This window comes from Tupaia chinensis, unplaced genomic scaffold (assembly GCF_000334495.1).
Source record: "Tupaia chinensis unplaced genomic scaffold, TupChi_1.0 Scaffold000303_1, whole genome shotgun sequence".
Taxonomy (NCBI): Eukaryota; Metazoa; Chordata; class Mammalia; order Scandentia; family Tupaiidae; genus Tupaia; species Tupaia belangeri.
Window position 1 is genome coordinate 2,101,016 of NW_006159793.1, and position 12,565 is coordinate 2,113,580.

General features: G+C 49.5%; 1 protein-coding gene across 1 annotated transcript in view; it reads left to right on the forward strand.

Moving 5' to 3' along the window:
• The first annotated feature begins 4,377 nt into the window (after positions 1-4,377).
• Positions 4,378-12,565, forward strand: part of MYOZ3 (myozenin 3) — a 15,137-nt gene continuing 6,949 nt past the window's right edge. Inside the window, exons 1-2 of the mRNA XM_006150897.2 lie at positions 4,378-4,438; positions 11,938-12,092. Coding sequence (XP_006150959.1) covers positions 4,378-4,438; positions 11,938-12,092 — 216 coding nt within the window. The remainder of the gene's footprint in view (positions 4,439-11,937; positions 12,093-12,565) is intronic.

Consider the following 12,565-nt stretch of genomic DNA (forward strand, 5'->3'; position numbering starts at 1 on the left):
TCAAAGATATGCAGGTGAAAGTCTATAGGACATTGCTAAAGGTAAAGGACAGAGGGTGTTTTTAGGATAGGGGGAATTTACTTACATTAGGGTGATGACAGACCTGGAACCCCCAGGTGAAACTGGGGAAGCTAGGATTACGATGCAAGAGTGTCAGGGTTGGGGTGAGGTGCTTTGGAATAAAGAGTGATTGATCCCAGAAGGTTCCTATGGACACAGCTGCTGTTTGTAGGAAGAAAGGGTGTCCCACTTAGTTAATGATGAGTGACCACACTTGCTTGAGGATCCTTTGTTGCATGAGAGACTGGAGCTAAGATCCCCTCCCAGAAGAGACTATTAGGCCTCTGGCTAATGCAAAGGCATAGAAGATCCACTTCTACCTGCATTTCCCCAGCGAGCCAGCAGGAGGCAGCCTTATGAAGGTGCAGTTCTGTTTCTGGCTGTCCTCTCATTGTCACTGCCCCCTCCTCAATCCTCTCCTCTAACCCACTAGAGCTTGCCTGTGTCCTGGCTCTTGCTACCCGTAGAATTCAGCTCCAGTCCTCAATAAATGCTTCCTGCATTCTTCTGTCTCCAGTGTCATTTTTTGACTGTCTGGTGGCTCTTCCCTTCTCCCTACCTATGGAACAGTCTATGGGACTCAAGGGCAGAGAATAGTTGCAACACATGGTCTGGGCTTGGGAACAAGCAGCCATGAGGAGAGATGGGAACAACAGAAAAATGGGCTACAGAAGAACCGGAGCTGAAATCCTGGTTCTGCCACTGACTGGATGATAGCACTCCTCCTCCAGGCCGCTTTCCCCATCTGACCAAAGGAAGAGCTCAGCGAGGCCTCAGGGTGGCAGTGCCCAGACCTTGACCACAGGGCACTGTTACCAGAGTGGGCAGGGCCAAGCTGAGTCAGCACTCGCTGCTCTGGAGCTGCTTCTCTTGCAGCTTGAGACCCCAGAGCAGGAGGAAGAGGTACAAAGGGCGGCCATGTCTGGGTCCAGGCAACCCCATTGAGGTCAGTACCCACGCCATCAGGAGTCCTTCCCTTATGATCCATACATCCTTTGCCCAGAGAAGGGGATTGTGGTTCTACTCTCTGGTGAAGCAAAGCCTGCCCTGAGAACATCCCTCACCACCACCACACCCTCCATCCCCAGGAGCTCAGGGCCAGCAGAGACTGGGCGGAGGAGCCGAAGGGGCAGGAAGCTGAGCTCAAGACAGGCCACAGCAGACTTCAGGTTTCTGTCCCAAGAGAGTGTTAGAAATACACCTAGGAATGGTCTACACAGACACTCAGACATGGGCACGCCCCACCCTGCACGCAGGGAGTCCTTGCCTGGGTCCACCTTCCCTGGGAGTGACTTTCGTGCCTCTGATCTGGTCTTTATCTCCAGCAAGGACCCTCCTGAGTGTTCGCTCAAGTTCATCTAAACCAAGTCCCCACCTCAAACCAAGTTCATCCAAAACAACCTCACCCAGCTCAGAACAAGAGTGTGGTCACTGCCTTCCTCCTTCCCTCCTCTCTCATCTCTGATCCCTCACCAAGACCCTCAGCTCCCGCTCCTGCTCTCCGTCCGCTCAGCCACCGTGGCAGTTCGGCCACCTCCGTCTCCACCTCTGGCTACAGTGAAATCCTCCAGCTTCCAATCTGGCTCCTACAAGCCATTTCCCATGTGACAGCCAGAGATAGCTTTGGAAAATGCCGAAGTGACCTCTCCATCCCACCACGGTAATCTTCCGCAGCCCTTTGCAGACACGGTTTCCTTTGAAAAGCCTGCCGTGGTCCAGCCCCTGCCCACCTGTCTGGCCTCATCTCTCGGCACTGCCCCACACGCCCTGGCGCTGGCTCTCCTTGCTGAGCCCCTGCCATCTTCACATATGACGTGTCCTCGGCCTTCACTGCCCTGGCCTCTTCTCTGCCCAGAGAACTCCCACGCATCCTTCAAAGCCCGACTCAAGCAGCTCCTCCTCTGGGAAGCCTCACCAATGCCTGGGTTGAGCTACTGGTACCATCCCCTGGGCTCTCCCTGGGCAGTTTCCACGACACCCACCACAGTCTTGTTTACCAGTGTGAATCTGGCTTAGCTCCTCGAGGACAGAGGCCGGTCTTGTTATTTTCAGTCCATAGAGAGAAGCTCAGAGAATATGAGACGGTGGAGGAAGGGAGGAGGAGAAGGCAGAGGAAGGAAGGAAGGAAAGGATAAGTCAAGCAAGGACGTCGGGGGTGGCTGACCACTTATTCACTCGTGTATTCATTCATGAGTTCACTCAACAAACTTCTAAATATCTGCAGGGTTCCGCTCAGGCGCCATCCTAGGCACCACGGAAACGGCAGTTAGCAAGCTGCCGGGACGGGGCGGCTGACCCTCAGCGTTCCCAGGTGACTGATGTGTGCCTGCGCGTGCGTGCACACACACGGGCGCAAGCCCTCTGTCTGCAAGGGCCTGCTGCCGGGCACCTGTCTTCCCTAGAGGCTGGTGCTTTTAGCATCTGGCCCCAGATCCTGTTGCAGCCCGAAATAAGGCTGTGACCCACGACAGGGCAGGAATGATTCTCGTCAGCTGAAGCCAGAGCTAGCTGCAGGGCACACCCTGCTCGCCCACTGCCGACTGTCTACACTGCCTCCACAGACACCGGACACCCCTGCCGAAACCCTGAGGCTCCCGACAGAAGTGTTCATCTTGAGGGTCTGTCACTCCCTCCTGCCCACTGTGGCCCCATCCTCTCAGGTACCAAGATCCTAGGGGGGCTTGGGGAGCTGTGCGGAATGGGTGGAGGAACTAGGCCAAGCCCCAGAGTGACATCCCCCAAGCAGAGGCAGGGCCCTGCAGAGGAGGGTCTGGGGAGATGGGGTCTCGTGGAAGCCTGGATGCTGACCTGGGCGGACAGGAGCTCTCAGCTCCGGGTTATTCTACGTTCCATGGGAGTGGGTGGCTAGGAGGAAAGGCGACGGGCAGGAAATGGCTCTGCTCAGGCCTGCAGGATCTTGAGGCAGCAGAGGGAAGCAGCTTTCAGCGGCGGCGAATTTCAGTTAGGGAGTGTTTGTCAAGAAACTCATCTCTGGACTGTAGAGTCCTAGCGGTCACCGTCGGGGCATTCTCTGTTATCACGATTCTCGCCCCAGGTGCATGCAGAAACTCTATCGTTTCCATAGTTTAGGGGAATCACGGGTGCCCTGACGCCTGTCCACAGACCCCCACGATCTAGCCCATCCCCCGGGGGTGGAGGGGGCTGAGGCACAGAGCTGGAGAGCTGCTTGCTCACAGTGACATAGGAGGTCAGGGACCCTGTGTTAACCCCAGGTCGCCCAGCTCCCTGACCACTAACCCAGAGCCACCTTGGGGTCCTGGGGGTGCAGATGGAGGCCGATTGTTTTCTTTCTTTCTTTCTTTCTTTCTTTTAAGGTCTTGCCATAAGATGTGTGCATTCACCAAAGAGAGAGAGAGTGAGACAGAGAGAGGGAGAATGAGAAATCCTCCCAGGGGGATGGCCGTGCCACAATGCCTTCTCCATTCTCCTCCTGGAATTTTGGGCACACTGGATCCAGGACTCGAACCACGGTTGGCTATGTGGGAGTCCAGTGCCGTAACTGCCACACGACCTGCTTGTTTTCTAAAGGAAGGATTGTGGGAAACCTAGAAACAAAGGAGAGGGGCTGTGGGGTGGAGATAGGGGGTAGTGAGTCAGGCCTCTGCTTAGGGAATCTGGATTTGGGGCCTGTTGGGGTTCCCTGGGCCTCTGGACCTTATTATTTTGGTAAATCTCCTCCAAGATTCCTGGAAAGTGCCACACGATGCAAATGGGCAGGGGGAGAGAAGGCACGGGAAATTAGTGCACGGACGAGGACGGGTAAAATGATTTTCTCAGCTTTCTTAGACCGGCAGGTGCCCTCAAGCCTCAATGCCAAGTAGCAGAGACGTGAGGGGAGCCCTGGCCTTGCAGACGCAGGTGCAGACCAGCCTCACCCATGCTCCCTCTCCCCCAATGAAAACCTCCACAACCTCTCTCAGCCTCTGATCAGTGCTCTCCCTGGTCAGCAGGTGACAACAGTGTTGGGAAGGGCCACCCCCACCCCCGCCCCAGTGTCCCAGACACCTCCCTCTGATCAGGATGCCAGGCTTGGAGAAAGGTCCTGGAGGCCGCCCCATAGAAGGGAGAGAGTGGAGATTTGTTTCCACCCTGGCCCTCCATGGGCCTCAGTTTCCTCTATTCAGAGACCCTGAAGCCCCTTCTAATTCAGACAGCCCTTACTGTGACAGTGGGGGGACCACAGCTATTCAGGGCTGGAGTGGGTGGGTCAGGGACTTGGAAGAGGCCTGGGGAGGGGGAGGTCTGGGAAGGAATGGATACCACCTGACCCATCTGGGGGAGTCTCTCCTCCACAGGATGATCCCCAAGGAGCAGAAGGGGCCAGTGACAGCTACCATGGGGGACCTCTGTGAACCAGGTAAGCAGGGGCCCAGCCCTGTGCTTTGCTCAGACCTCATCCTTTCTGGGTCCCAAACCGTGGCTTTCAGGCCTGCTGGCCCCAGGGCTGTGCAAGCAGGCGTGAGGTCCAGTCCAGTCCCAAGGGAGTGTCTGCCTGGGCTGCAGAGCTTCCCGAGGGGTTGAGAGGGTCTTGCCCTTCATCCACAGATCCAGAACTGATCGATCCTAGGTGGCCCCTGGCCCCACTGAGGCCCAGATCCAGCCCTACCTGCAGCCACGGGCTCCCCATGTGCTTGTCCTTGTTTACTGTACTGTGGGTCTCACCAAAGCTTTGGGACGTCGAGTTTCTTTTCCCTTCTCTGTAATTTTGTGTGCGGAAATATGCAAACTTTGTGAGGTACTGATGTTCTAAATGGAAGAATCTGGCAATGTATTCTTTCTTTCTTATTTGAGTAAATGATTAACTACAGACCCCTTAATATCGATACATGTAATATATGCCAGACTTGAAATATATAACTTGTTAATTCTTACTAAGGTGTTAATTAAAGATGATTTTGAAGCGAAAGAGAAGGTAGGTAGAAAAAAAGAAATCTCATGGTCTCGCCTCCTAAAAAGAGCTGTGGTAGGGTCCGTCAGTGGCGTGGTGGTTAAGGCAGCTGGGTCTCTTACGGCCAACTGACCTAGCTTGAAAAACATGCTAGGCACATACGTATGTATACCTGAACTCCTGAAAGGAGGGGAGAGACAGAGGAAAGGGATTGCAGCGTGATCACCCCCACGGGGATGTTTTCTCACTTTCTCTCTCGCTCTGCATGTCTCTCTGGTAAGTGCACATGTTTTCTCTGGCAAAGAATTTTTTTTAAGTCATTGTAATGTAGTACGGAAAATAATAAAACACCGTTTGGTATGCTCACTACAGAAGAGCTTGTATGCCTTCTATCATTTGACCCTCACAACTCTGTACGTTAGATATTATTGTCTCCATTTTACAGATGAGAAAGTTGAGGCTCAGAGGAGCGAGGTGGTAAAGCTGGGATTGTCTCCAGGCCCCTTGGTCTCCAGCGCTGCTTCTCTACTATACAAATATTGGGTTGTCAGAAAAGTCATGACGTATTTGCCTATGCGAAAATGCATCATGAGGGGCTGGTAGGTGGTGTGGTGGTTAAGGGCACTGGACTCCCATGTGGCCAACTGTGGTTCAAGTCCTAGACCTGGCAGCTTGCTTTCTCACTTTCTCTCACTCTGTCCCTCTCTGATCAAATTTTAATTAATTAATTAATTATTTTAAAATGTATCATGAGTTTCCCAACAACTCAATAATAGAAACTTTGAAAGCAAAATCTAGACAGAACAGACATGAATGACTTTGAGAGTGAAAGTTTCCCCATACTGGAACCATCTGGAGATACCGCTGCTAGCATATTTGTGTGAATTCTTCTTCTGTTCATATGTAAATATATCTCTTTTTCTTTCTTTCTTTTCTTTTTTTTGAGAGGTTTTCGCTATAGGGTGTGTGCACGCTCACCAGAAAGACAGAGAGAGACAGAGAGACAGAAAGTGAGAAATCACCCCCCAGGGGGGTTGGCCATGCCGCAATCCCTTCTCCTCCATTCTCCTCTCGGGATCTTGGGCACGCACGCACACGCACCCAGCGTGAGTTTAAGCCACCGGGTCCGGGACTCGAACCGCGGTCAGCTACATGGGAGTTCAGCGACATAACCATTACGCTAACTGCTGGTCCCTATAAATATATTTCTATGAACACACACACGCACCTAGCAGGCTTGCCTTTGTCTCCATTCGGCAGCACATCACAGACAACTTCAAATATGATTAATGTCACCACCTCTTCCCTGCTGCTCCCCCATGGGCACTCTGCATATATCCTTTATGTTTGTATAATTTTAAAGAATTATTTATTGGGCCAGCAGGTGGTGTGGTGGTTAAGGGGGCTGGACTCCCATATGGCTGTTCAGGGTTCAAGTGTTGGCCCTGGTGGTTTGCTTTCTCACTTTCCCTCTCTCTCACTCTGTCACTCTCTGGTCAAATTATAAATAAATAAATAAATAAAGTTATCAAAAAATATTATTTATTTTTATTATTTAATTTTTCTACAGGGCGTGTGCAAGAAAGACAGGGAGAAAAAGCAAACCACCAGGTCTAGGACTCAAACCATCACCAGCTATGTGGGAGTCCAGTGCCTTAACCACCACACCATTTTTATATATATCAAACCAACCTTTATTTTATTTATTTATTTATTTTGGAGAAGCTTTTCCTATAGAGGCATGTGCGCTCTCAAGAAAGAGACAGAGAGTGAGAAATCACCCCCCAGCGGGGATAGCCATGCCGCAATCCCTTCTCCTCCATTCTCCTCTCGGGATCTTGGGCACGCACGCACGCGCACCCAGTGTGAGTTTAAGCCACCAGGTCCGGGACTCAAACCGCGGTCGACCACATGGGAGTCCAGCGACATAGCCATTACACCAACCACTGGTCCCTATCTAACCAACCTTTATGGTGGTCATAAAAGCCTGCCTCAGGTGGGATCCTGAGGCAGAAGGCTTAGGCAGGATGCTTAAGTGGAAGCCTGAGGAGTCGGTACGAGTGACAATCTCCAGAGCAGGGAAGTGGGGAAAGCAGGACAGGGCCAGGGGAGTTGCCAAGCAAGGATGTGGGCTCAGTGGGAGTCCAGCTTCAGCCTGACCCTCGTGGGCTCCAGTGCATCAATTGCACCCCAGAATTCATCCCATCTGAGACCAGGGGCCTGTGGCAGCTTTCACTGGGCAGTCTTCTGTAGACAGTGGCAGCTGGGAACTGTGAGCCACTAATACAAGGCATGTGGGCAGCAGCTAGCGGAGATGACTCCGCTTTCACAATTTTTTTAAAGATTTATTTTTAATTTTATTTATTATTATTATTCAATGTTGACCAGAGAGAGACAGATAGAAAGGAAGAGTGAGAAAGCAAGCCACCAGGTCCGGAACTTGAACTATAGCCGGCCATATGGGAGTCCAGCACCTTAACTACCACACCACCTGCTGGGCCCCGGTTTTCACAATTTTAAACCCCATGGCAATAAACATCTATATCTATAGCTATCATATACAGATGGATTCTGTTATGTTTCTTTAATTCTTTGGCCAAATTTCTAGAAATAGAATTACTCAAATGGGTTTTATCTGTTTTTGTGTTTTTTTTTATATTTTGAGCTTAGTTCATTTGCATAGTATTTCAGAATATGATGCTAGGGGCCTTTTGTTATGTTTTTAAGTATAAATAGTCTTTCATATAGTTAAGTATGCAGTACACTTTCTTGTTAAAAACAGCAATAAACAATTTCCAGCCCTTCTCCTCAGTCCCATAGGTAGTCACTGCTAACACTGGCAGACCTTGCAGATTTTCAGTGCATGAGCAAACATTTACCTATTTTCTAAATATATAAATGAAACCTTGGAATATAAAATTTACTTTTTTTTTGAGAGAGAGAGTGCATGCACTCACCAAAGACACAGAAGAGACAGAAAGAAAGGGAGAAATCACTCCCCAGGGTGGATGGCCACACCGCAATCCCTTCTCTTCTTGGGCACACAGGCTCTTGTCCTCAGCATGAGTTTCAAACCATTGGGTCTGGGTCTTGAACTGTGGTCAGCCAAGTGAGAGTCCAGCAACTTAACCTCAATGCCGCCTGCTGACCCTGAAACTTACTTTTTTCCCTACTTCACCTACTGTAGATTTCTATTCTTAGCATATAGAAAGTGCACTTTATATAGTTGAAATAATGGAGATAATTTTTTTTTTTTTAGTTTTTTTTTTAGGTTTGTTTTGTTTTGTTTTATGGGTTTTTTTTTTTTCGATTGTTGTTTGTTTGTTTGTTTGTTATCATAAGGCGCATACACTCGCCAGAGAGGAGAAAGACAGAGAGAGAGAGAAAGTGAGACGTCACCCCCAGAGGGGATAGCCACACCATAATCCCTTCTCCATTCTCTTCCTGGGATTTTGAGCATGCACACACATGTACCCAGCATGATTTTTCAAGCCACTGGATCCAGGACTTGAATCATGGTCCACCATAGGAGAATCCAGCCACCTTAACCACCACTCCACCTGCTGGCTCCATCTCCTTCTTTTTTTTTTTTTTTCAGAGGTTTTTGCTTTAGGGCGTGTATGTTTGCTGGAGAGAGAGACATAGACTGTGAAAGAGGAAGTTAGAAACACCCCCCAGAAAGGATGGCCATGCCGCAATCCTTTCTCCTCCACTTCCTCACAGAATTTTGGGTACACATGCACACATGCCCAGCATGATTTTGAAGCATGACTACATGGGAGTCCATTGATATAGCCATTACGCTAACTGCTGGCCCCCATCTCCTTCATTTTTCAATAGTTGTTCAGGTTTCTACAGAACAGAATAAACCACAGCACCCGAATGAGCCTCCGTGCTGCCTGGTAACCACCCAGTTCCCTGTCAGTTCATGCCCGCAGACTGTGCCCTTCCATGATCCTGGCACCCTCTCTCCTCACACCTCTAGAACTTCCTCCGACAGCTCCTCCTCAGCTGTGCCCTCGCTTCTTATCTCACTCAGGAAGGTTAAGAAACCGAAAGAGAACATCTGCCAGGGCCTCCCTCACCCTGTCCCCTGGGGTCAGCTGCGCCCGTGTTCTGTGTTCCTTCCTGATAGGGCCGACGAACTCTCCTCACAGCTGCCTGGTGCCAGGCCTTCTCAGCTGTGACTGGTCACCCTGCTGTCACCTCCCTGCTGCTCAAGGACATTCCTCCAGCAACTCTCCTCTCTCCCTTTGCATTGTCAAATGTCCCGTCTGTCCGCTAACACACATGCTGTTATTTCTCCTTCTCTGTAAACAAACCCTCCTCGATTCCATAGCTGCCTCCAGCCATGGCCCCCCTCCCCCTTTTAAAATAATTATTTATTGTATTTTATTTATTATTATTATTTTTTAATTTGCTATAGAAGACATGTGCTCACCAGAAAGAAATGGGATGGGGGTAGAGGGGAGGGAGAAAGCACAACTCCTTCAAGCAGTTGTCCGGACTGGCATTTTCCCCATTTTTCCCCTTTCTCTCTTTTTAAAAAATGCTTTATTATGGGGACCAGCAAATAGCATGTGGTTATGTTGTTGGACTTCCACATGGCCAATCACAATTCAAGTCCTGGACCCGGTGGCTTGAAAAATCACACCAGGCACATGTGCGTGGGTGCCCAAGATCCCGGAAGGAGAAAAGAGAAGTGACTACGGTATAACTGTCCCCCTGGGGCGTGATTTCTCACTCTTCCTCTCACTTTCTCTGTCTGACTCTCTCTCTCTCTGGTGAGTGCATGTGCCCTCGAAAAATTATGTATATATATATATATATACACATACATACATACACACACATATACATATATATATTTATTATTATGTCGAATTTCAAACATACACAAAAGTACAAGTCCCCCCAGCTCCTCCTTTATTCCTAACACCAAAGAGCATGTCATTTCACCCTCCGCTTTCTCCAGAATGTTCCAAAAATAATAAAAGGGAGGTTTCTTTACATGCTACAAAGATATTAGCACACTAAACAAAATTAGCAAAAAATGAGTTCTTTTTAGTTTTTGATATAAGGCACATACATGCACTCCCCAGAGAGAGATGAGAGAAAAAGAGAGACAGAGAGGGAGAGAGAGAGAAAGTGAGAAATCACCCTCCAGGGTGGATGCCATCACTGCAATCCCTTCTTCATTCTCCTCTTGGGACATTAGGAACACAGGAAGGGCCCATGTTTTTTAAGCCACCAGGTCCAGGACTAGAACCACACAGACAGCTATGTGGTATCCAGCCACCTTAACCTCCACACCACCTGCTGGCCCAGCAAAAAGGGTTTAACACTGTCTAATATCAAGCCCTATATTCAACCTTCTCCAGTTTTCTCATTTGCTTTTACCAGGATCTAAAACAAGGTCATAGTGTTGGGTCACTGGGTGGTGTGGTGGTTAAGGGGCTGGGCTCCTGCATGGCCAACTGTGGTTTAAGTCTGGACCTGATGGCTTGAAAGTCACACTGGTGTGTGTGCGTGTGTGCCGAAAATCCCAAGAGAAGGGAGAAGGGACTGTGGCATGGCCATCTTCCCTGGGGATGATTTCTCACTTTCTCTCTTACTCTGTTTCTCTCTGGCAAGTTCACATGCCCTGCACCAAAAAAAAAAAAAAAGTTATAAAGCATGTATACCACGATTTCATTTTAGTTAAAAACTTACACAGAAATATGTAGTCATTGAAAAAGGCAGGAAGAGACATCCACTAAGGTGCTACAGTGGCAGTCTGTGGGTGGCAGATAATACTATTTCTCTTTTTTTCTTATACCTGTATTTTCCTTTCTTTTCCTCCTTCCTTTCTTTCTTTCTTTCTTTCTTTCTTCTTTCTCTCTTTCTTTCTTTCTTTTTCTTTTTTTTTTTTTTGAGAGGTTTTTGATATAGGGTGTGTGCGCTCACCAGAAAGACAGAGAGAGACAGAGAGAAAGCGAGAAATCAACTTCCAGGGAGCAAAACCATGCCTCAATCCCTTCTCCTCCATTCTCCTCTCAGGATCTTGGGCACGCACGCACATGCACCCGGTGTGAGTTCAAGCCACTGGGTCTGGGACGCAAACCGCAGGCAACTACATGGGAGTCCAGCGACATAGTCATTATGCCAACTGCTGGTTCTGTATTTTATAACTTTCCTAATGGAGATATACACTATTTTTGTGATAATGAAAGGCTATTTAAAATTAAAAGGACACATGTCCAAACCCAAACTCTTCATCTTTCCCCAAACCTTCAGCCCTCCCCAGCTCAATGAGCAGCTGCTCTATCCTTGCAGCGATCAGGCCGGAAACCTCAGTCTTGCTTAACCCCTCTGCCTCACTCCCCATACCCATAGTTCACCTTCGAGAGATCCCTAGAGAGCCAGTCAGGTGGCATGATGGTTAAAGTGGCTGGATCCTACACAAACAACTGTGGGGCTAGTCCCGGACCCAGTAGCTTGAAAAACATGCCAGGTGTACATGTGTGTGCATGCTCCAAATCCTGAGAGGAGGAGGAGGAGAAGGAATTGTGGCTCCGCCATTCCCCCTGGGAAGTGCTTTCTCATTTTCCTCCACTCTTTTTCTGTCTCACTCTCTGTGTCCAGCAAGTGCATGTACCCTAAAAAAAGAAAAATCTAGAATGGGGTCACTTCTCACTACCTCCACCACTGTAGTCAAAGAGCTGGACAGAGAATTCCCGGACTAAACACAAATGGCCAAAGAACTTACGAAACAGTGCATGACTTCCCTGAGCATCAAACGCCTGCAAATGAAACTCTGACACGGCTTTGCCCGTGGGGTGGACAGACTCCAAAGAAGACCTAGGGTCTGCAGGTGTGGGGAGAAAGGGCGCTCTTGTGCAGAGCCTGTGACGTGTGAGAGGTTTTTGATATAGGGCCCGGAGGCGTCAGGGTGGAGTGCTAAGAGCCCACACTGGCCTCTCCCACAGTCCCTTTGCTGGACCTGGGCAAGAAGCTGAGCGTGCCCCAGGACCTGATGATGGAGGAACTGTCTCTGCGCAACAACCGAGGCTCCCTCCTCTTCCAGAAGAGGCAGCGCCGCGTGCAGAGGTTCACCTTTGAGCTTTCAGCCAGCCAGCAGGCGGTGAGTAAGCCCTACTGTGCCCCGAAGAAGCTGGGTCCAGAGACAGTGGCCAGCCTGAAGTTAAGCGGTGGCCAGGCTGAAGACTCTGGCTAGAGCGAGCCCCTGGAACTCCAGCGGGGGGAGATGAAAGATCCCCTCAGATTGGGCTCTGGTCTTGCTGTGTGATCCGTAAAAAGTATTTTCTTTTCTTTCTAATTTTTAAAAAGAATTATTTTATTTAACTTTATGTATTATTATCATTTTAATTTGACCAGAGAGAGACACAGAAAGAGAAGGAAAGAAAGAAGAAAGCCACCAGGTCTGGGACTTGAATCACGATGGGCCATGTGGGAATCCAGCGCCCTTAACCACCATGCCACCTGCCAGCCCCAAAAAAGTGTTATCTCAGGGACCAGCAGGCGGCGTGGTGGTTAAGGTGCTGGACACTCCCACATGACTGACCATAGTTTGAGTCCTGGACCTGGTGGCTTGCT